Source organism: Uloborus diversus, chromosome 7 (assembly GCF_026930045.1).
Source record: "Uloborus diversus isolate 005 chromosome 7, Udiv.v.3.1, whole genome shotgun sequence".
Lineage (NCBI taxonomy): Eukaryota > Metazoa > Arthropoda > Arachnida > Araneae > Uloboridae > Uloborus > Uloborus diversus.
Window position 1 is genome coordinate 5939793 of NC_072737.1, and position 26310 is coordinate 5966102.

At 33.7% G+C, this 26310-nt stretch overlaps 1 protein-coding gene across 1 annotated transcript in view; it reads right to left on the minus strand.

The window, feature by feature from the left end:
* Nucleotides 1-21295, minus strand: part of LOC129226202 (rap1 GTPase-activating protein 1-like) — a 102457-nt gene extending 81162 nt beyond the window's left edge. Inside the window, exons 1-3 of the mRNA XM_054860801.1 lie at nucleotides 21230-21295; nucleotides 16001-16080; nucleotides 2414-2423 (exon numbers count right to left, since the gene is read on the minus strand). Coding sequence (XP_054716776.1) covers nucleotides 2414-2423; nucleotides 16001-16080; nucleotides 21230-21295 — 156 coding nt within the window. The remainder of the gene's footprint in view (nucleotides 1-2413; nucleotides 2424-16000; nucleotides 16081-21229) is intronic.
* Nucleotides 21296-26310: the final 5015 nt, after the last annotated feature.

A 26310-nucleotide genomic window follows, 5' to 3' on the forward strand; every position in this document is an offset into this window, starting at 1 on the left:
TTAGTGGTTCTCCTAGTTGTTCATCCCAGCAATTGGCGACAGAGTCGTTGTTAAATTTGTGGAATTCAAAGGTTTAATCACTGAAATCTCAGCTGAAGGTGAATATACTGAGAAGTTTGCTACAAAATCATCTGCCAAATTATTCTATGTGTTCCCCAAGAGAGACAACCAGGGTTCATACACTTTTGGTTAAAAAAAGTTCCCTGACTTTTCCAGGTTTTCCAGGTTGTTTTTTAGAAAATTCCAGGTTACTTGCTTCATTCAAAATTTAAGTTTAAATAGTAATATTTTCAAAATAATTAAAATTGTTTAAAGTAGCGATGCAGAACTGAAACTTCTCCCCTTAGATTTAAAAAAAAAACTTGGTTTTTTTTTCTTTCGTTTGTTTTCTCTGTCAAAATTTTAAGTTTTTTTTAAACATTTTGTTCAAAATTGTTTTAATTTGTTTACTATTTGTTGAAAACAGAGTACTTTCAACTTATTTTAGCGTTTCTTTGATGTCACGCGTAATATTATAGCGTCTTGCTGTAGTCCTGCAGCAACCTTTTAGCATCCGCTTTTGGTTTACAATACTTTTTATTTTCTTATAAGTAGGTTACACGAAACATATTGAGCAAAATGCAATGCTAAATTTCAGTATAAATATGATTAACTTGTTGCATCAATCGGCATACCATGTAATGCATAGTAACAAAAAAATTTTGAAAAAAAAAATAGAACCGACTTCAAAATTGCTCTAAAAAGTGAAAAATAATTTTATTCTTTAAACACCATCGATAATACTTTTAAACATAATTTTTTTGAAGTTGGCGCAAAAAAACGATCGATAAAACCATTCACAGCCATAACTCAACTACAAGTATAAATTTAACCACGTCCAGTTTCTTCACTACCACATGCATTACGCATTGATGACAGCATATTTGAGTAACGATATAAATGTTTCGTTCCTAAGTTTGGATGATTTTTTGATAAAAATATGAACGAAGCATGGTTACAATGGATTTTACTTTTTGTTTTTGCGCCAACTTCAAAAATTATGTTTAAAAGTATTATCGATGGTGTTTAAAGAATAAAATTATTTTTCACTTTTTTAGAGCAATTTTGAAGTCGGTTCTATTTTTTTTTTCAAAATTTTTTTATTTCATTCTTTTTAGTGTAAATGTAGATATTTCAGTAAAAGTAAGAAGTTACCTAGTAAGAAGTGCGGCTCTATATCACTGTATTGCTTTAGAAAAGCCTTTATTCAAAATTATCATTACAATTACTATTAATGTTACAGTTATATGGCACTAAACTTTTATAACAATGAGTTTCATATTGTCGCGTAGATGAAGATAGCGAAGACAATGTGAAAGCCAAATGAAGCGAATACTCGTTAGTCTCAACTCGAGATCTTAATTCAGAACCACGAATGAACGTTACATCTCCTTATATACAACTTGAAAAAGTGCTGGAACTTTCCAGACTTGAAAAGATACAGAAATTAATAGAACATTCGAGAAAACACGGAAAACAGTAGAAACGAAATTTTAGTAAAATTCACTTTGTCCTAGTCGGGATTTGAACCCAGGTTGCTCGTGTGGGAGACGAGAATTCTACCACTGAGCCACCGTTATCCACGGATGACAAGTGAGAACTTTGCTACAATATCATTTTAATCATTTAATAGGGAAATTTACTGTTTTTTGCCCATAACTTTTTTTCTAAAGAACAAATATGGTCAAACAAAGTAATGGGACCTAAGTTGAGCCATCCTCTATCCATTAAAAAAAGAATCATCAAAATCGGTTCACTAGGTGAGACGCTATGAGTGGACAAACAAAAAAAAAAAACATACATACGGTATGAACTGATAACCGCCTCCTTTTTGAAGTCGGTTAAAAAATCAACATCCGCCAATCATAGGCTAATGCCAATAATATATTTTTTTTTTTTTCACATATTAAAGGACGCTTACATTAAAATTTCAAACTTTCTTTTCCAGAAAGTAATAGTCAATTTTCAAAAATTCATAACTTTTTGCACATTTAATGTTATTTTCAATATTACACATTGATATAAACGTCCAATTCTGTTTCTGGAAGTTTAAGTCTACTTCCATTGTGCAAACGATCAAATATGGCGACAAAGTGAAAAATTTAAAATAATAAGTAGATTTTTGGATTTGTAGTATAAAAGTAGTAATAAATAATTAATAATCCTTAAAAAACTACAATAAAAGCAAAATAGTCAGTATTTAGCATATAAGAGTCTAAATCAATTAAAACAAAAAAAATGTTATGAAGATTAAATTTTGCATTTTTCCAGAAAATAATTCCAAATTATCCGGAAAAAAAGGGCACAATTTGTGTTGTTTTCAATAGTTTGCATTGCAATTAACATCCAATGCCGTTTTCGGGAACTTAGGCACTTGAAAAAGTCTTGTGTACTTCCATCTTGGGAATGACCAAATATGGCGGCTATGCCCAGAAATAAGAAATAACTTTTTTTTAATTTGTTGCATGAAGACAATTAAAAAATAATAAATCTTCATGATAATACAATTCATTGAAAAGTTTTTATCACATTTGCGTCCGAGGCAGTGAGGATAAGATTAAGTTTTAAGAACAAAATTTTTCATTTCTCAAGAAAATTATTTCAAATAATAATAGAAAAACAATTTGCAGGCCATTTTTTGTTGTTTTCATCAGTTTTCAATTAAAGAAAACATCCAATTCTGCTTTGTTTTTAGAAACTTAGGCATTTTTGGATCGTATCTACTTCCATCTTGTGAATGACCAAAGATGGCGACTACGTTTCACACGTAGCTAAAATGATTTTCCGATCAAAAAAAAAAAAAAAAACGATTTTCCCCGATCGACCCTCCCATCTACAGGTTGTGCTTCCGAAGCAGTAAATTGTCTTCTCTCCTGTTGAGTTTGTGCAGAATTGCTGTTCACCTGATTTTTTTTTTCCCTTGGGAACTACTGAGAGCCAAAAAATGGCGGCTGCTGAAGATTTTTTGGGTCGCTACTTTTTTCATTGCTTTAAAATTGTTACAATTTTTTTTAAATACATCGATAAAAATGAAGATTAGGTCTTATAAAACGAAATTCCCTGAGAAAAAATTGGGAAAAGAAAAATTTTGGGGACACATTTGGAAAATTCCTTGACATTTTTGACTAAGTCATTTTCCCTGATAATTCCAAGTCTTCCCGGAAGTACGAACCCTGAACCGAACAGAATGTTGTGGCAACCCATCTAAAACTTTAGGCAGTAGAAAGAAATGCGTTCCCCTCACTGACTCCATGTAAGAAAATCTTCGCTTTTTTGGCGCATTTTTCGTTGTAAAAAAAACGTTCATTTTTCGATTGCAGTTTTTAAGTGCCAGCGTCGGTTTAGATAAAAATTTACAATTTTTTTCGTGAAATCACAATAAAAACGAAGACTAGATCTCATAGTACTTAATTCCTTGGGAAAAAAATGGAAAAAAAATTTTTGGAGGACAAAATTTGAAAACTCCCTGACTTTTCCCTGACATTTTTGACAGTGTCATTTTCCCTGACAATTCCCGGTTTTCCCGGAATTCCCGGAGCGTACGAACCCTGGACAACATTGATGTTGTGCATGCATCACAAAGTTATAAAAATACTACCTCAGCCAAAACGCAAGTCTTTGCCAATGCGCCTTTTGTTCATAAATTTGGTTCTGTAAACATTTTTTGTGGTTGTTTTGGATTAAAATTTTTATCCTCCAATGCAATTATACTTAATTTAAAAAAAATTCTCTATTAGTTAGTGTAGTTCAACTTTAAACAGCATATACCCATTTTACCCCGGTGTATACCCATTTTACCCCGAAGCATGGGGTAAAATGGGTATACACAGGGGTAAAATAGGTATACCCCTTTACACTAAATTTAAAGTAAAACGTTAACACAAACAATGTCCAAATTAGACCTAAGATATACAATGTATAGAATATTGAACAAAAACACAATTATATTTCATGATATTTCTGCTATGGGTCACTGAAATCAAAAATGCTGTTTTTTTATACCCATTTTTTTACCCCGGGTGACCCTACCAAAGTTATGGATTGTCATTTCAAGAAAGTAAACAAAATTATAGTTTGAAAAGTATTAAAAACTTTGGAGCTTTTACCAAATTAAAAGTTAAAACTTTTTAAAGAAAATCAAATAAGTTCGAACTAGAAGTCTCATTTTTTTCCCATTCTCCTAACTTGATAGTAGATCGTCAGTTGAGTTAGGTTGTCTATCGCTGAATTCATGTTACCCATGCTAAGTTCATAGTTTTGCGCCAATGGGGTTGTTTCCTTCAGTCAAAAGTAGTACTTTTAGTCACCGAAATTGATAGAATAAGCAAAAAAAAAAAAAATAATAATAATAATAATAATAAAATAACATGGACCCAGAAAATTCTTTCATTTTCCCAACAGTTATTTTTTAATTATTTTTTAAAAATGTCCGAGTTTTCAAAGAAGGCGTGGTCTTGATGACGTCACAAATGATGCTCTTTGAGGAATCTTTCTATCGCGTTTCCATGTTATGATAATCAAGCAGCGAATTAAAATTGCGCTCTAAGCTTGCTATCAACCCTATCGTTGCCAAAACACGTGAGTAAAGATGCGAATTAAATATTTCGCCCCGTGAATGGCAACACTGAAAGGCATTTCATCATTTGTGATGTCATCGGCAAAAGCGTAAACAACGAAAGCGCACCGATTTAAGTATTTTCTTTTTTTTTTTTTTAATATTAAACTTGAACAAATTATTTAAAAAATGGTCAGATCCCATGTTTTTAAAAATGCTCTTTCAGAAAAAAATACTTTTAAAATTTTGGAAACGATCCCATTGCAAAAATTACGCTGAAAAGTAGTATCGATAGAAAAATACTATATAGGAGGGGTACTACATTATCCCCCCCTCAGGAACGAGAGCCCCCCAAAATAAGTTCCTAAAACCCCCTCAAATTGTCCCTAAAAACTTCAATGGCGGTATCTGCGCCACGGATCCCCCCCTCCCCCCGTGGACAGCCTTGACACAAGCAACGTTTATTCTTTCATTAGAAAATGAGCTACTTTTATACTTTTACGGCGAAATTTGCAATGATATGAATGGCTTTCCCTCAATATTTTCAAACTTATAAAAGAAAAAGGATATAATATCTTTACTAATAATAAAGCTGAAAGTCTGGATCTCTGTGATGCGCATTGCGCTTAGACCGTTTGACCGATTTTCATGAAATTCGGCACAAAATCAGTTTGTACCATGGGAGTGTGAACCTCGCAACGATTTTTCGAAAATTCGATTTTGTTCTTTTTCTATTCCAATTTTAAGAACATTTTACCAAGCAAATTATCATAACATGAACGAGTATTCTCTCATAACATGGACGAGCAAATGAACATAGCAAATTGGCGAGAAATTCATCATCCATTGTATATAAATATAGAGGCGAACCAAATGACCTTTTAATTTTCTACTACAGGCAAAGCCGTGAAGGTACCGGTAGTACAGCATACAAGGTGACAATATCGATATCGATACACCGCTCCGAAACCAAATGATCGTTTAACTCAAAACCATCCTTGATCTCGTCATCATTATCAACCATCAAAAATTATTCTATCCTTGCTCCATAAACTTAACTTTTCAATGAAAAGTTAATCATTTTACCTAGAAAAATATGGTAACCTTTCAATATGTGGTTTTACATTTTTTTACTGGAGGGGGGGGGGGGGAATTCAGGAAACAAATGTTTATTCTTAACGGTTCGATAAATATTTAGGTAACCGTCTTTGACAATTAGAGGAGTTTCTTGGACGAATTCTTCTACGGACACAACGCATGAATAATTCGAGACGATTAACACTACATTTATGGAAATACACAGTCGAGTCCCGACTTACGCGAGGGATGCGTTCCAAGACCCTTCGCGTAAGTTGAAATTTCGCGTTGTGGAAAAGGGTATGTGTAAAAACTTTTATAAACATGCCCATACGATTAAAGACACTTGTAAACACTACCACAAACTGTTACAAACCATTTCTTAACTATACATTACTGTTTCTTAAATAAAAAATTGAATTTTTATTTATTGTATTTAAAAAAAAAAGTTTTATTTAATATAAGAAACTGCTACGATGCACAAAATCAATGATTAATGGGAAAGGAAGACGTAAAATAAACCACTACGGTGCGTATATTATGTAGTGAGAAAAACAAATGCACTATAGTCGTTGAAACTTTCTCTTTTTCCTTCTATCTTCACAAACTTTAAATGAAACAGCGCTCTTAGGTGTCATTATATTTCATCAACTTTCCCATATAGAATGAAAAAAATAAATGAAAAATGAGGAGTAGGTAGTTAACTGTATAAGCAATGTTCTCTCAGACTAGTATGTGTGTTTGTGTGGTGTGGGAACTTCCACTCTCAGCAATGCCAAAGGGATGAAGGTCCATTCACGAAAAAACCGCGTTTCCCTTCGGAAATTTTTCATGTTGCGGGTGAAGAATTCGCGTTATGAATAAAATTCTTTATCGGGGGAAAAAAATCGCGTTACAGCCATTTCGCGTAAGTCGGATCGCGTTGTAGCGGGAGTCGACTGTAATGTCACTCATCCAAAAAACGGACACTGTATGAAAAAGTTTTTTTTTTTTCCAATTTTCTTACGTAGGCTATTTAGTTTAGCCTTAACCAGGGTTCGAAAACATCCGATATTTTGATATATATATATATCAGATATTTTGACTGATATCCGATATTGTCAACCAACACAAACTCAAGTCTTCAAAATAGAAAATACATCCTCAAATCACTCTTCATTGTATTATATTTTTATTACAATATGTAGACTTAAAATTAGGAGGTTTCTTTTATATTATTTATATCCAATATTTCATTTCATTTTCATCAATTTTAATGGTGTTAATTTAGCATTAGCTGTTTTACTCATTTTTCTTCTGTTGGCTTTTACACAATGGGGTCGTTTCCAAAATTTTAAAAGTATTTTCTTCTGAAAGAGCATGCTTAAAAACATAGGATCTGACCATTTTTTAAATAATTTCTTTAAGTTTATTATTTTTAAAAAATTACTTAAATCGGTGCTCTTTTATCGTTTAACGCTTCTGCCGATGACATCACAAATGATGAAATGCCATTCAGTGTTGCCATTCACGGTCCAAAATATTTAATTCGCATCTTTACTCACGTGTATTGGCAACGATAGAGTTGATAGCAAGCGTAGAGCGCAATTTTAATTCGCTGCTTGATTATCATAACGTGGAAATGTAGTAGAAAGATGCGCCAAAAAGCATTATTTGTGACGTCATAAAGACCACGCCTTGTTTGAAGAATCGGACATTTTTAAAAAATTAATTAAAAAATAACTGTTGGGAAAATGAAAGTATTTTCTGAGTCCATGTTATTATTTTTTTTCGCTCATTTTATCAATTTCAGTACAAAAAGTACTACTTTTGTCTGAAGGAAACAACCCCATTAAATGATTCGGAAATAAAAAAATATGCATTAGTCGGTGCAGTCAAAAGACATTTTCTTTTTTTCTGACCAATGTTCAATGTTTAATTAGGCACTTTTAATATGAATTAAAAGTGCCACATTACTAATAATTTAATGAATATTATATTACTTTGTTATATTAATGATGTATTAATACATCATAAAAATATAGTACAAAACATTTTGTTTGTTTTTTTATAATAAATGAACAATGATACTACGATAAATTTCATTTTTACATTGAAAATGCTGTAGTTAAAAAAATAAATATCAAAATATAATATTTTCAAAATAAATATCGGATATATCATGATATATATCGAATGGTATATATCGGTGAACCCTGGCCTTAACCCTTTCACCCCCCCCCCCCCCCGACCTCGTTTCTTTCTTTCTTAATTTTCAATTTCGTTAGGTGTGTGGAAGAATAAGAGTTCAAAACTCAGTTAATCTTTCACTACTAATATCTCTTAATTTGCCGATTGAATTCTAATTTTATCGAATGATAAAATACGAACATAGGCCACATGTCATACATACATAACGTCTAATGAGAAGGAACATTAGGCATCATTAAAAAATAATTTTAAAAAGGAAAAAGAATATCAGTATTGCAATATTGTCTCCAAATTCGCCGAATCGTCGGGAAAACATGCCGAAGATGGAAATTTTTGGGAGGTCACAGTGGCCTCTCGTGACTTCCCATCGAGGTGCCCCCAACATTTTCAAGATGCAATGAACTTCGAAGGCATTTTGGGAGCGAAAGAAACTTTGTCGCTAATTCAAACGATCACTATCAGGAAGATAAAGATGATTTCCCATACATTAATCTGTAAGCTATTAGTAAGTCTGTTCAAAAGTCTTAACCTTCGACTCTGCCCCCCTCCCCCCCCCCCCCCGCTCTAGTTGTTAACCTTCTATATCCTATATCCAAAATAAATGTTTTGAAACAGTTAACACTTCCGTATTTTGGAGGATTTGTATGTTTGGTACTGAACACGATTTGACAAGAGTTAGAAAATGTTCGTCTATAAATGGTCAAAAAAAGTTTTTTCTATTGTGTTGGGTTAAATTTAAAAAGTAAAGCAAGGAATAGAAAAGTTGGTACTTCGATGGTCCCCAGAAAGCTCTTTTTTGGGGCCAACCTGTTCCAGGCAACCAAAGTTCATTTTTCCTCGTTGAGACTAATTGCTATTTTCTCAAGAAGAAATCAATCGAAAATTGGCATTGATACACGCAGGAACTGATGCTGATTATTTTTTGTGGCGAGTTGTCCCAAAACAGTAACGTTTCTTGAAAATGTGAAAAATCCAGAATATGCACATCAAGAGCGGATCCAGAAAATGTTCAAGGAGGGGGCGATTTTTTACTCATTGCTCTTCGAAACTGCAATTTCTAAAGATTTTCGAAGGAATGTAACAAACCCCATTACCTTTAGGTAATCAAAGATGTCAACAGTTGTGTGTCTTTCAAAAAATATCCAGGGGGAGCCCGTGGACCTATCTTTAATATCATAGAACTAAGATCATCTAAAATTGAGGTTTTGGAATTTCAATCTCGAAAACAATACGGTAGAAAGTTCTAGTCCCTACCTCCAGAATAATAAGGGATGGACTACGACAGCGTTTTTAAGACTTCAGTTCCGGTATAGTGGTGCCGGGAAAACTGCAGGGAAGAGTTCTCTTTCTCCTAACACCATCGAAGATTATGTAAAATTGCTGTTTTTGGAACTTTAATATCGAAAATATATATAAAGAAAGTTCCTGTAGGGCGATCGCCCCTAGCGCCCCTCCCTTGTATACGTCCTTGATGCACATGAAAGATTTAGAACAACTTGCATATGCCAGCAATATACTTTTTTTGAGGGGGGGGGGGGATTATTTTAAATTATTTTTGTAAAAATCCAATTCATACCCTCTTTTTAGGGGGGAGGGGGGCGCTAGAAAAAAAATGACACATGAAACCACTAGCGCAGCCAGAAATACCTTCTGGAGGGGGTTTTTTTTCGATCAAAAATACCTTCTGAAGGTTTTCTTTTAATTATCAAAACAGCCCTTTCATATGCATAAACTACTGTATTAGAATTTGCATTTATGTTAAAACCAATGGTCCTGGGGGGTGGGGGTGTTTTCACCCCCAACCTCCCCCCCCCCTTCTTTTGCTGGGCCACTGCATGAAACCAATTAACTAAAAAACATAGATGGGAAAAAGGTAAATTTAGTCATTGCTTTTATGCTAATAAAAACTTAATTTTTGCGATAAAAAATAATAATTTTGTTTTTTATGATCTGTAAATTGTATCCGATTTTTTTTTTTCTTTCTTTGACCTTAAGAATAGAGTTAAGTTATTATTTAGTACTCTTTTTGAGTTCAGTAAGCACTGCTTGAATTTTTCCTTGTTTAATAGCTATTTTTAATTATAACTAACATTTTTACTCATTAAAAGTTTACTGCGTATATCATACAAACAAATTTGAGCATTAAGGATTAAATTCAAATGATTTTACTGCATTATTAGATCCAGTAAAGATGAAAAATGAATAATTTCTTGAAGAGCAGCCCCCCCCCCCCCCCCGCCTCACACTTCAAAACGCACTTATTTTATAGTAACCCTCTAATTAATCCATTGACCATGTCATTGGTTTACCTTGGCAATACTAATTCCCAACCTTTTCAAAAGATTTTTTTCATCCTATAATCTGAAGATTTGTTACCCTGGGGTTAAATTGAAAGGTTATTTCATAAGCGTATTAAACTAGTTTTACTAAAAATCAAGTCATCTTAATTTTGTCTTTTGAGCACTCACATTTTATACTTCTGTTTCGTCTATTTCGCAAAAACATAAAATATTTCGGAAGCGTGAAACATTCATGTGGGTGAAAGAAAAACCCCACATCCATATAGCAGAAAGTTATCATCAGGAGCAGATACAGACCAAAATTTTAGGGGGGAGGGTATGCTTACGAAAGACCCCCTCCTCCCCGCCGGCTGCAAACAAACCTACGGTTTTGGGTTCAAAAAATTTCAGAAACTGCTTGTATGTCAATAAAAAGCACCAAATCTACCAGGATACAGGAATAATGCTCTTCATGGGGCATTAACTTTGCAAATTAATTTCATAAGCAGTGAAAAGAAGTAGTTTTTCAAATATTTACTTTAAAAAAAAATGAATTGAAAAGACTACTGAAATCGCTTACATTTTATTAAAGTGTTTGAACACCATGTGGATAGACAGTATTGTCAACTATTTAGGGGGGGGGTCATGGCCCACATGACCTTCTCCTTATATCCGGCCCTGGTAACCACCCTTAAGCCAGAGCTAAGGCATAACTACGAGGGTCGATCCAAAAGTAAGGTTCCTATCCAATTTTACAAATATACATCACTGTATATTCTCATTGAAATTTACATCGTTGGAAAGAAAAACAATTCTCTATTTCTATGCATAACCCCTATCTTTTCCTGTGCATTATTGTCGACGGTGCCCTAACTTCTGTATCGAGTGTCACAGAATTCCACCACCAACCCGTTGAGGAAGCGTTTCACCCCTTTTTTACTTTCTTCTATATCTAATATATAGAAGAAAGTATTGGATTCGTGCAAATTTTCGAATTTCGAATTTTGACGGGTTCGAACGTTTTGAGGTGTGCTGAGTCCATTTCAACTATTTTTGGAAAATGTCTGTCTGTCTGTGTGTGTGTGTGTGTCACGTCTGTGTGTGACCAGTTTTTTGTGGCCGCTCTACAACAAAAACTACCGCATGAAATCGAACGAAATTTGGTACACATATGTGCCCCTATGTGAACTTGTGCCCATTGGTTTTTGGCGCGAATTCCTCTAAGGGGGGTGGAGCAATGGGACGTTTTTTGAGTTACGCGTGATTGCTATTCCTCAGGAAGTAACTGGCGGGATCAAACAAAATTTGGTCCATATGTTGCCAGTAACAGGAGCAGGTGCTGATTCAATTTTGGTGTCAATAACTCAAACGGGGGTTGAGCTATAGAACGTTTTTTGTCGTCAAGTGTGACTGCTGTATCTCAAGAAATAACGAACGAAATGAAAGAAAAATTTATCGGCAAGTAGCCCTTAGTGGGTATAAAAGCCGATTTTATTTTAGTGTCAACAGCTAAAAAGGGTGGGGGGTAGCGCAATCGCCCGTTCTTTTTTTGTATTGTGAGTGCCCTATCTCAAGAAGTAATGCTACGTTCTGGTTGAAATTTGGAATATATGTGAATCCATATGTAAACAGGCTTTGGTTCAATTTTGACACCAATCGCTCCAAGGTGTTTTTTTTTTTTTTTTTTTTGTTTGCGAATAAAAATAGCTTTATTAATGCAACAATAAGAAAGATAAATCGTAATAGATTGTCGTCTGCGTATTTCTCGTGATTTTAATTGTATGGAAATGATCGGAAATATTATCTAAATGATTTAAAATTTTTAACTGATGCCATCTTATGTTTGTTAACAAATAAAATATTTGTAATTAATTCAAGCAAGGCTTTTGAAATAACTTTCAATTTTCGCTCTTTGCTTTGCTTTTGCAATAATTCAGACATTGGGATGGTAGTCAAGTTTTTGCATGTGTAATTTTGTTTTTGTTGGGAATATTGCTTCCTCGTCAAGCATGGGGAGGGATCAGAAAAAAAAAGAAAAATATAGAAGAAAGTTTCGTGATGGCCACAACATACTAGTTTATTCTGCAAATGAGTGGCCTTTAAGTTTTTCTTCTCTACTTTAAACTTACCTTTTCTTAAAGTTCAGATAATCCCGAGGACAGTGGAACCAATGAATCTATTTTGCTTGAGGGGATTAGTGCAGAAAAACCGACATTGTCATTCTAACAGCTTATTATCCCTTGTTCACCACCATCAGGATTTTGATGCCACTTAGGGTTCACATGGGCGGGCCTGTCTGTCCCAATCTGATTTTTTTTTAAATCTTAAATTTTGCTACTATTAAATTTCTTGATTTTTAAAAATTTAGCCTACTGTTTTATGTATTTTTAAGAAAACTTTGTGGTGACTAATCTCATCACTTCATAATAATGAGCTCCGGTATTTTACTATGCAAGTGATGTTTGAGTTTACTATGATGTTCGAGTCCTTTTACCTATGCATCGATTACTGTATTAATCACAATTCTTATTTTATTACATATCTCTTTAATCGCAAAATCTGCAGCAAGTTTGGTAGTTTCAAAAAAATTGTCAATTACTTTTTTAAACTAGTATGTTGTGGCCCTCACGAAACTTTCTTCTATATCTTTCTTATAATTCTGATCCCTCCCCATGCTTGACGAGGAAACAATATTCCCAACAAAAACAAAATTACACACTCCAAAACATGACGACCATCCCAATTCCCAATTTATCTCAACGGCAAAGCAAAGAATGAAAAATGACATGCATTGTTCTTCTTTTGCAGGGAAAAGTTTACACGAGCGCATACAAAAGGCTAGTTAATGAATTTGAAGAAAAAAAACTGAAAAAACCGAGAAGTAGTGAAGCCGCGCAAATTGAAGCGGGAAGTAGAGAGGGATGACTGCACATCTACTACTATGTAGTTTTAAATATTTAAATAATAATTATACAATCTGACTTTTGCTGCTGAGAGTGTGATAGAGGGAAAAACAATAATTATAAAATTTGAAAAAAGAGCTAAGCACCATTTAAGCATGTTTTACTTCACCTATGAAATGTTTTAGTCTCCTAAGAAAATTTTCTCCTTCAACTTTCATGACTTAACTATGATCAATTTGTAAATCACATCATTTTGAAAAAAATAAATGCACGAAATTACTACATGAAAATTGCCCTTGTGACGCAGTTAGTTGTCAATCAAAGTATTATAAGTTACTGTCATAGAAGATTATGTACTCTTGAACTAAACTAGTATGTTGTGGCCATCACGAAACTTTCTTCTATATTTTTCCTTTTTCTGATCCCTTTCCATGCTTGACGAGGAAGCAATATTCCTAACAAAAACAAAATTACACATGCAAAAACTTGACGACCATCCCAATGTCTGAATTATTGTAAAAACAAAACAAAGAGCGAAAATTGAAAGTTACTTTAAAAGCCTTACTTGAATTAATTACAAATATTTTATTTATTAACAAACATAAGATGGCAACAGTTAAAAATTTTAAATCATCGAGATAATATTTCCGATCATTTCCATACAATTAAAATCACGAGAAATACGCAGACGACAATCTATTACGATTTATCTTTCTTATTGTTGCATTAACAAAACTATTTTTATTCGCAAAAAAAAAAAAATCAACACCTCTTGGAGCGATTGGCGTCAAAATTGAACCAAAGCCTGTTTACATATGGATTCACATATATTCCAAATTTCAACCAGAACGTAGCATTGCTTCTTGAGATAGGGCACTCACAATGGAAAAAAAGAACGGGTGATTGCGCTCCCCCCTTTCTAGCTGTTGACACCAAAATAAAATCAGCTCTTATACCCACTAAGTGCTACTTGCTGATAAATTTTTCTTTCATTTCGTTCATTATTTCTTGAGATACAGCAGTCACAATTGACGACAAAAAACGTTCTATAGCTCAACCCCCAATTGAGTTATTGACACCAAAATTGAATCGGCACCTGTTCCTGTTAGGGGCAACATATGGACCAAATTTTGTTCAATTCCGCCAGTTACTTTCTGAGGAATAGCAAGCACGTATAACTCAAAAAACGTCCCATTGCTCCACCCCCCCTTGGAGGAATTCGCGCCAAAAACCAATGGGCACAAGTTCACATAGGGGCACATATGTGTTCCAAATTTCGTTCAATTTCATGCGGTAGTTTTTGCTGTAGAGCGGCCACAAAAAACTGGTCACACACAGACGTGACACACATACACACACACACAGACAGACAGACATTTTCCAAATAGTCGAAATGGACTCAGCACACCTCAAAACGTTCGAATCCGTCAAAATTAGAAATTCGAAAATTTGCACGAATCCAACTTTCTTCTATATATTAGATATAGAAGAAAGTAAAAAGAAGGAGTTAAAACAAAAATGAAGGAGTTTGAAAGGCTTTCAAAAAAATTTCCTAAATGAAGGAGTATTGGAAGAGTTTTGAAGAAGCATATGAACTCTGCTTTCGGACATGAGGAGGACTCGTGTTTTTCATGCATTCAAAATGAATTGACGTATATTTCGACTTTTGCTTGAAAAGTTTAACAGAGTGTGTGGCAATCGTAATGCTTGGAGTTTAAAAAGTGAGTCGATTGTTCACTCTCGATTGCTTACTTGCTGGCAGCGGCATGCATTGCTTTTATATTTTACTAGTGGCACCCGCACGGCTTCGCCCGTAATAGAAAAATTAAAGGTCTTTTGGTTCGCCTGTATATTTACAAATAATGTATGGTGAATTTTCTCGCCAACTGGCTTGTACCGACGTTACAGTTCCACGTTATGATAATTTCGTATCTCGCCAATTGGCTTGTGCCCATGTTACGGTTACACGTTATGATAATTTCATAATTTATGATATTTTTTTTTCTTAAAATTGGAAAAAAAAAAGAACCACATCGAATTTTTGAGAAATTGCTTCGAGGTGCACACCCCCATGCTACATACTAACTTTGTGCCAAATTTCATGAAAATCGGCCAAACGGTCTAGGCGCCTCACAGACATCCAGACATCTAGACATCCTCCGGACAGAGAGACTTTCAGCTTTATTATTAGTAAAGAAGTTAAATTTTGGTTGCATGTATAGTAAATGATTTTTACTATAGTAAATGAAAAACTACATTTTTCTTTGTAGCAAACTTTATTACAATTGAAGATAAGAACTACCAACTATTTTTAGAAAATGTAACTACTTTTGAAATGTAGTCCCTACTTCACCACTTTTATGAATATTTGCTGCAAGAAAGGAATAAAAGTCGAAAAAATTTAAATTAAAAATTTTTAGTCCTTTCTTGCCAGCAAATTTGTTGCGAAGTTGGCGACCAAAAGCTTGGCTATATATTGCCAAGTGTTTGCCAAATTATAACTCCACTTGAGTTTACATTGAAATTAACAATGATTTCCCCCCAAAAAGGTGTGAAAGACCCACTTTTGGAGCATCCAAATGCAAGCAAAAAGGGAGGTGCACAACTAGACCCCACTAGGAGTCTACGTACTAAATTTTAACTTTCTAGGACATACCATTCTTGAGTTATGCAAGATATATATGCACATACATACAGACATCAAGAGAAAACTCGTAATTAGCTTGAGCATCGTCAAAATGGATATTTCGGGTGTCTATATGTTCTTAGGCATATATCCACGTGTGGTCGGATTGAAAAAAAAACTCAACATTCATTTGGGGGCGAGCAAAATAGAAATTAAGGTCGATTTTTGAGTGAAACTTTTGTTGCGAATACAATACCTCCTTTTTTGTAAAAGGAAGTAAAAAGCAACATTGTCAACAGAAAAAATAAAGCCTACCTGATTTGGAGTGTACGAAGGTAGGACACAACGTTGATCATTCAATCGGCTGGAAGTCAACCTCTCTATCATCTCAAACAAATCATTAGGGCATTGCTGAAATGGTAAGGAAGTTATGAGTATGAAAGTCGCAAAAAAACACCGTTAAGCTAGACAAAATTTTTTCGTGAAACAGGTAACAGTTGTGCATGTTGTGATCAATATCCCATACCTATAGTTGGGGCAAACCTAACCTGGATCATTTTGAAGGCTTTGCAGATCCTAATCACAGCACTACGACATTGTCCGGTTAAGCTAGCCAACTGTATTTATATGTTGAAGACTTTAACAATACATTACTGCTAATGCAACAAAAATAAAGGCTTTACAAAGACAAATAATAGTTTAAAAAACTAAAAAAACACGCTTTCGTAGCAAAATGAACTAAAAAGTGAAAAATAATCTTTGGATGATAGTAGTTGACCAATCACTTAATTTTAATGTAATACAAAAAAGCGTGGGGGGCTTCTTATCAGTTGTCTTGAATTTCTTCCATTTAATGTCCAAGCAAAAATGTAAATAGACAGCACCCCACGCTTTTTTGTATTACATTAAAATTAAGTGATTGGTCAACTACTATCATCCAAAGATTATTTTTCACTTTTTAGTTCATTTTGCTACGAAAACGTGTTTTTTTAGTTTTTTAAACTATTATTTCATTTTTCTGTTTTTTAGTCTTATGTTGGAGAATTATCAGGCAAAATTGCAATTACTTCTTTTCGTAAAAGTCTTAGTACTGCAATATTTTTTACTTTCATTAAGTTTTACAAAGTTTTATATACAGAATATGACTGGCAATGTGGAAAAACGAGTGCGAGGTAATATCTTAAAGTTAAGACAAGGGCACCCCGATGGGAAGCTACTGTGAGTCATCGATGTATGTTTGCAGAAATCATATTTATATTACTTTGAAAATTTGAGATGCATTAATAAAAGTTTTGTTCAACAATGGTCTGATCAGCAATGAACTTCCAATTGAAGGCTCACCCAAATTTTGGCATGAAATTAGTTAAAAACAAATACAAATACAAATGTGACGACCAGCAACAGGCTCTGGGCCCAGCTAGGCTGGTCCTAGTCAATTAATTAGTCCCCAATGAAGATCAACACAATTATATTTCATGTTCTAATTACCTTGGAACATTGGAACAAATTTTGTCTGATGCAGAAAAATTAAAGGTTTTTGTAGATATTTTTAAATATTTTTTGCGAGCATTTTTTAATGTATTTTTAAAAAATTTTCCTTTTTCACATTGTTGGATTTATGCCAAAATATTGATTAAAATTGGAGGAAACTAACAATTGAAAGAAAAAATTAATTAATTTGATCATAGAATATTGCATTGTCATCGGGTCTGAGGTCGCGTGCCAAATTTCGAAAGAATCCGATCGCAGGAAGTTGGCGAAATGTGAGCTGCAAGATTCCGTTACAAGATACATACATACATACATGCATACATACAGGTGAAGCTAATAAAAGCGTGTTAATAACAGTAATGTTTATCACTAGCACAGCCAAAATTTACCTTGGGGGGGGAGGGGGTCGAGTTTTGTCAAACAATCCTTACAATATAAAGAAATACCATACTAAGATCGACAATATGTCATAACACTGAGAGTGCTGAGGGAGAGGGGGTTGAAGCCCGCCTTTACACACATGTACTCCTAGGATAGTTTTAGCGTGTGCAAGAGTAATACTTCATATCAAAAAATTTAGAAATTGAAAAAACTTTTAAAGTAAAAGATATATGAATATTTCAAGCCAGAAAACTTGGCTGCATTTGGGAAATAAAAAGTAAAACTTGAAACATAGTTAAAAGAAAAAAAATCTAAAAATATTTAAATTAGCATTAAAATTAGAGAGGGAAAAAAATGAAGCCACAGAAATGATATTTTATTTTTATGGCTTATCAGAAAATTGAAAGTGTCTCACAAAAACAAAAATCCAAAGAAATTTCACCAACTGAATAATTTAGCTTAAAACTAATCTGATTAAAATTAAATCATTTCATAAATGGGACACTATTTGATATTATTGAACAACTTATAACAGCAGCAATTTTTAATCAAAGCAATCAGATAGAGTGGCGAACAAATCGTGGACATTTTCAGTAAGTTTGTACGCTTATAGAAAATGTTACGTTTTACAAAAATATATATATCATTTAAAGAGCACTTATTCTGAATTCAAAACAAAAGATGACATTCAAATATTTGCAGTACAAAACAAACTAAAGGCAATACTTGTAGTTTGATTGTTTAAAAAAGTCTTCTTTCTACAAATCCAAGTACAATAACGACTTGTTTCGACTAAACATGATGTTAGTTTTCACAGTTGAACTTGCTTATAACGAGCCTTGATTTAATGAGAACGAGGATTTAGCAAGGAAACCAGAAATGCAGTAGAAAACCAATTATCCGGGAAGTTCCGGACCATCGCTGTGCCGGATATCTGAATTTCCCAGTTTTCTGTATCGCTGAAAAGCGCTATTGGCCGTTTGTTTATGAAACTTAAATTAATATAATAAATAGTAATACATATTAAAAATAAGAAGAAAACAGTTCAGAAATGCTAATTATCGAAAGTTATCCATTAGACCTGAGACCCTCACATTCATTTTGAAAAGGGGGGAAAAACAAACTTTTCCATGTTTTAAAACAAAAGAAAATGAAGGGACGGGCAAGCAACAAGTTTTTCAACATAAATGTGCGATTTTTCTACTATAGTGTATCAAAGATTAGGAATGCGTTTTTTTTTTTTTTTTTGGTAAAGGTTTGGTGTTTGCGATTACGGTAGTTATTGATAACTTTTGCTTTTGCATTAAGTTCATACCAATAGAAATTTGATTTATGAGTCTTGCGTTTAACGATTTCTAGATTCTACCATCAACTATCCAAAAAATTAGCAAAAGTGGTTTTTGGTGTTTCCCGGGCTTTTCCGACGTCACTTACGCTCCAAACGGCTTTAATTAGAGACTATTCAATAAAATATTGTCTAGGAATGTGACAATATTCATTTCTTTAGTATTCAGTTGGAATAAAACACGAAAATTTCAGACTTAGGAGAGTACTTTTAAATTCAAGAAAATATTTCGGAAATGTTGCCCCACGTTAAGGATAACCCTCTGAAGTTCGTTTTTGTAAACATATTCCCGAATTATAGATGAGTAATATGGTATTTACTAAGAAACCACTCGTATTCTTTTAGGTATTTCAAAAAAATGCTTAGTTTTTCAAAAATTCCCGAAAATGCGCATTTTTTAAAAATGGCGAGAAAGTCCGCAAAAGGTTGCCGGTTTTCTGGTTTCCTGGTTTTTTGGTTCCCGGATAAAAGGTTCAGCACTGTACTGGGTCGGTACAATGTTAAGTCTATGGGAGCGTAACTCACTTTTAATGAGCAAACCCCGCTTATGAGCGAAACTATGATGAGCGAGAAATATTTTTGTGATTCGCAAAATTTCTATTGACTTCCAGCTCAGCTTATTATTATTTTATTTTTTTTTGATACACTTTTTTTTAACATTTCAAAGTCAACCAAAGTTAGTGATAAATCATAAACCCTGAGAACAAGCGATGACAGTATTTTGTTTTTGTTTTTTTTTTAATTTGTGGACTAAAGAAATGTATTGTCATTAAATATAAGGGAAACTATTCCCAAGGAACCCAGATGCATTTGACAAAACTTCTTTTAAAAAAGAACCAACTTTATTCAGCAGAGGTGGCACGTGAAATTTGCAATTAAATACACACAGTAAATATCAGTAAAATTCTTGGTATTAAAAGTAAAAATTACTAAAACTATGCATAAAATGCTTAAAAATACTTCAGCAACACCAATTACAGCATTAAATAAACCAACCCAATAAAATCTCAATGAGTTCTAAAAGAAACACTATTCTAAACCATATAAAACATGAAATACACCGCCAGCTCAGTCTTTTCCAGCCGAGGACTGCAGTAACTGCTGCTTTGGCTAATGGGCGGTAATTTACTGAACATATAAAACACTAGCATTCCCGTATCCGGTATGTTCGGGTAATGGAATTAGCAGGGGTTAACAGTGCTTGGTGCACCTAGTTTTGAAAATCCCCTATAATAATTACTTATTACCTATAACTTTTTCTAATTTGGGGAGGATCCCGGGGACCCTGGACTCCTTATATATATAAGCCCTTGTCCTTAACTGATCTTTAACTGTTATTAACGATCCTTTTAAAGTATTGATTATCTTTGCAAACAGAGGTCATCCACATTTTATTGTTATACCTATGTTTAAGCTAGAACTTCTTTGTATGCAACATTTTTAGTTTTTTTTTCTGGGGCTAAAATTATTAAGCTGCTTGATGAACTGACTTGGGAGCAAGCTACATAACATTGGCCGTGTGAAAAAAAGTCTTCTCTTAAATCGATCCCTGCTACTTTTAATGTCTGTCCTTGTGACTTATTAATGGTTATTGCAATGCAAACTTTAACAGGAAACTGCACTCTTCTAAATTCAAAAGGATAGTCCGCCTGTGATGATGTTCTTAAAAACTTCGTTTCCAGTTTTGAAAAAATAAAAGCAGAAGACAGAAACATTATGATTTGACTTGAGAAGAGCCTCGAAGAATCACGTGAGAAACAAAAACAATATCAAATTTATAGTTCGCTATCGACCAAAAGTTGAGATGAAGTACTGAATAATGATTTGAATGGAGGAAAGCCTTCGAAAATAAGGGATTTGAATTTCAATGACAGGTTTTTAATTTCGCAGAAATTACGGGGTTTTAATTAATTTCTCCCGAACTAATTGAGATTTCGAAAAATCCTTTCTTAGTGGTTACTTTTGTAATCATGCGGACATGCCTGCCAAATTTCAAGTCTGAAGCTTCAGCGGTTTCGGCTGTGCGTTGATATATATATATATATATATATATGTATATATGTTATCTCAGGACATTGATTTTTATATATTAAGATGTACACATACACTCAACTTGAATTACGCTCAAAGAATCTCAAGCTCACATGAACAAGGTTAGGAAACCCTTCTCAATGCAGCATTTCTGCCACAGCAGACATCTTGACACGCGCCCAAATTTCTTACTGTACACCAGACCTGTTGAGGAATTCTTCCTTAACCATGCATTCACAGTCCTGACAGCAAGCTTCTGCCGAAGTATTTCACCTTTCTAGCACTATGTAGCACCATTGTGAAAAAACATACCTTCCGTCTCAATGCACATAAGAACAGATCTGTAAAATCTTCAGCCAGCTCAGAAACTTCTAGCATGTATCAAACAATCCGTTGAAAAAGAACTTGGCTCAGGTTTCTCATTTCCGACAACGCGCACTCGTCTTTTGTGCCCAACCAACGTAGACGCTTTTGCCGCACAAATCTAGTCAAGTATCAAAAGGAACCGGCCCAACCCATTCTGCTGACCACTTTATAGCTTTTGTCCATAGACTAATAATAAGAGTAGACCGAGCTTTCTCATTCTTGCTGATGAAGAAAATTGGTTCATAGATGTATCATGTGACTGGTGGAAGGGTTTGGCGAAGACTTTGGCAGCATGGTTGCTAGATGGCAACATTATCTATAGTTTGGCACTCAACATGTATTTTAAGATGTAATGTGTTTTCATTATAATTTTTTTCCAGGTGCAGAGATTGAACTGTTTTTCTTTTAGTTATGCATTATTTTGACATTAGTAATTAGTTTTTGATCACAGTTTTCGGTAACTTTTATTTCATTCGGAACAGCTACGTCAGCGTTGGCGAGAACGTAATGGCGTAAACGTTTTGCGTCAAGGCAAAAATGTACTAATCGGTACCTTAAATTGAAATTGTAGGTAAACATCTTACCGTTTGCCGATTCTTTTTGGGCGCATGCATCCTTAATTGCTTAGAGAGTTATTGAAATTGAATAAAGAAAATGCATAGTACTATCTAAACGAAAAACTCACTATATTAACAAAATTTTTACAACTTAGAATAACAAATTTACAAATCAGACTCCATAAAAGATCATTCTTCCGTGTTCCATCAATTCAATTAATTTTATTTATTGTTGATCGTCTGCTACGATCAACGCCCGCTTTTGCTAGGATATCCACCAGTCACATGGTTTGGTTTATGAGCAGCAAAAGGGTTGCCATAGCTCGGTCTATTCTTATTATTAGTCTATGCTTTTGTCTTTTTCTTCTAGAGTGTTGCCAACTTACAGTTGCACTTTTGAGCAGGGCCCGACTAACTAAAAGTGAGGCCCTGGCCCACAATAATTTGGAGGGCCCCTGAAGACTCTATAGCGAGATTCGGTAGTTACAGGTTTGGTCCCCGTCGGAATTCATTTTTTGGGGCCTCTTTGTCTATCCCAGAATTTTACGTAAATCATTAACCATGTGCATTTATGAATCCCTTCAGGGCCCCTCATAGTTGTGACATGGTAAATTTGCTAATAGCAGAATGAATAAAAATTCTCCTTTAAGGAAGTTTTTTGCGAGTAATAAGTTATTTTTTTTAATTATACATAATTCTTTAGGAAATTTCAGCCCCCTTAGGAAGATGGGTCCCCAGGCCCAGGCAGCCTGTGCTATAATCAGGCCCTGCTTTTGAGTAGTACAGAAACATAAAAAAATATACATGAGGGTTTTTGTGTATTCTCTAAAACAATGACGTAAGAAAGATATATTCAGACAGTTCAAAGCAAAATAACCAACTTAATTGGGACTGAACAGTGATTAAAAAGAAAAACTATGGCTACTTTTTATGACTTTTTTCACAACCTCGCTTTTCATGAGTAGTTGGTTACTCGGTTATAAAGAGCAAATATCCTGATCCCTTTGCGCTCCTTATAAGCAAGTTTGACTGTAGCACGTGATTCATTCCCAGAGCAAGAGCAATTGGCCAGAAATCTTCTTAGGCAATGCAAAGCACTTCATGATTACAATTTTTTTCTTTCTTTTTTTTTTAGATTGGAGTACATATAACTTGTTTAACATTGTAAATATTTGAATTTTGTTTTTGAGTTCAGAATTTAATCATCTTTAAAATGAAATGTACAAGTGATACACAACATTTTTTAAAGCATTTTAAGTTAAAAATTTAAAAAAAAAATCAATTGTGCCCACAATTTTTGCCACCAGTAAACAGTAGCTTTGCATGCCTGCTTAATTTGACTTGCAAGAAAAGAAAAGTCCAGAACTTTTTCAAAATGTGATAAATTCTCAAGCGATTTAAGTAACATTACTTTTAGGGTTTTTTTAATAAGGATAGCAACAAACTATAAAGGTTTTTTCCTTGAATAAAAGATCCTTTTTTTTAATTAAGATAATAACAGTCTATGAAGACGTTTACCTCATTTAAACTATGCAAATACAATTGGTTGAACACGCCCTAAGAAATGAAGCTTTTTAGCAGCACAACTGTTGAAATAAACTTTAAAAAATCACACAATACAAAACAGTAAAACAAGACTTAGGTCAATTACAGTGAAACTTCAATAAGTCGAAGTTGCAGGGAAAGCGAAAATAATTCGAGTTATCGAAAATTCGACTCACCGAAAACGAAATAAAAAGTATAGAAAAAAAAATACTACAACTCATTAAATTTGTAATAAAAGCAAAAATTAACAAAATAATGTATGAAGGAGATTATATATTTACTTGACATAATTACTGTATAAATTCAAGAGTTTGTATAGGTTGGAAAACAAATTAAAATTTTATGCTGAAACATAAGTTTTTACTCATTAAACAGAAAAAATAAAAAATTATTTAAAAAACCTACAAACGAGGAGTCGGGAACATTTGAACGGGATTCCATGAAAATGCGCAATACATCTGCTGCTCTTCTAATATTTTGAATAGAACGTAATTTTATTACATTCTCAAGTTCTTACTTCTCTTCAACACCAGAAAAGTTTTCTCTCTTTCACTTACGAATGAAAAAATATCTTCACCAGTTGAGTGCTCTCCGACTTAAATTCCGTCATTAACTGCAACAAAATCCATAAAATATGTGCTTAATTGAATGTTGAATGTTAATTTTCTTTTGTAACAAAACTCTGCTCAATTTGTAAATTTAGTCTTTATTTTTGTTCATACTATTGGAGGGGAAAACGACTTCGACTAATGGAGTTACGTTAACAAGGAAAATTTAACGACGGTCAAGAAATAAAATTTTGGCTTATTTAATATTTCATCTCAACTAAATTCGGCTAATTGAAAATAAACAACATTTATTCCCCATTCAGTTAGAGGGGAATAGAACTCACTTCGGCTAATCGAAGTTAGAGTTATCGAAGTTTCACTGTACTATGAATTGATAAAGATGTTTTAGTAATACATCAATGAAATTTTCATCAGTAAGAAAGAAAAGATCTTAGCGAGAGAAAATATCTACTTTTCTTTCATTATCTCCAGAGGAGTCCAATCTGCTTCTAAAACCTTCCATGACGCTTCCTTCCTCTAAAATACAAAATTATAGAACATAAGAACTAGGAAATTCAGCTAAAAGTAAAAATAAGAGTGATACACACATGTGCATTTGTTACCGGACCTAAATTTCAAATTTTAAAGTGGACGAGCGACTCTCCTCAGAGATTTAGGTGTGAAGGGGGCAAGGGCGGATCCAGAAAATGTTCAAGGAGGGGGCGATGGCATCTTATTGTTTCCTCTTTGTAACTTAAATTTGTTTAATTTTTCGAAGGAGTATTCTGAACCCCATCATTTACCCTCACGTAATCAAAGATGTCCAACACTTGTGTTTCTTTCGAAAAACATCCAAAGGCAGCCCTTAAACCTAGCTCTAATATAATCTAAGACCATGTAAAATTGAGGTTTTGGAACTTGAATTTCAAAAAAAAAAAAAAATCCTGTAGAAAGTTGTAGTCCCTATTCAACCGAAAAAGCGATGGGCTATGATTGCGTTTTCAAGACTTTTATACCGGAAGAGTCGTTCGAGGAAAGGCTCCTTTTCCCTTAACACCATCGAAGATTATGTAAAATTTGCATTTTTGGAGCTTAAATATCGAAAATATACTTGAAGAAAGTTCCTCTAGCTCGGCTCAAGGAGGGGGCAATCGCCCCCATCGCCCCTCCTTTGTATCCGTCCTTGGGAAGGGATCAGCTTTTTGGGAAGTAGAAAAATTTTTATAATTTGACTACTTCAACCTTTTGTAACTGTGATTTAACCATTTCATCATTCATACATTGTAAAAGTTGTTTTTTCCAAAACTTTAATGTAACTCCTAAAAAATTAATCCGGATATATTTTAAATCCTGATCAAATATAAATTCTATTCTTAATTGTGTACTCAAAAAGTTTAATAATATCAAAAACATTCATTAAATCTTTTAAGATTATTAAATAATTTGAACAAAAGAAATCGAATTCCTGCCAAGAATACAAAATGATTGCATATTTTACTTCATAAATGCAAAAACGTTCAAATTGAAAAAGCTAGCTTTTCAGGAAAGTCAAGTTTTCCATTTTAAAGATCATACATCATCTATAACAATATCGACATATGCCTCCGACCAAACCCAAAAATTTTTCAAAATAATATTGATAACTTTATAAAAGCTAAAAAATAAAAGTTTGAGCAAAAGTAATGGGCATTTTCATTGAAATATTTCAACTTAAATATGGGCAGTCCCAAAGCAGAATATTTTGTGATGGTCTGCAACGTAAAATCATATGACCAAAACTGATCTGCAAGTACTTCAAGCATTGTACATAGAAACATTCCATACATCCTATACATAGAAACATTCCAAAATTAGAACTGTTTTATACGGAAGTATAACAGGAACATTTTATTTATTTGTTCTATACTCAATCTTACTGAAGAAAAGATCATGAAATTAAAATTTCAGGCAGATTCTTGACCGAAAATGCAAAACCCTGCACCAAATCTCTGTTCTCGTCACCTTAAAGCACAACCTCTGTTCTTTCAAACGTTGAAGAGTTAAGAACACTTGACTACCGTTCCAAGAATCTTAGAAGTGGTGTTTTCAGTCAGAATAAGAGCACATGGCTAACAGTGCAACCAAAGAGATGATGCGTCAAAGTTGCTTTTAAAGTAGCAGCGGGCAACACCCTCTTAAAAATGCCTGGGAGAAATAATAAAAAGGTTAAATAAATGAAAACAACTACCACTGATATTCAAAAGGAAAATAGCATAAGCCAGTGCAGATAATTCACGAATATTTAAATCAGATCATCCAGTAATAAAATCAATATTTATGTTTTTACTTTAAAGAAAATAGCATAACTAATTGAAAGCTGTACTATTTCTGTCTCACA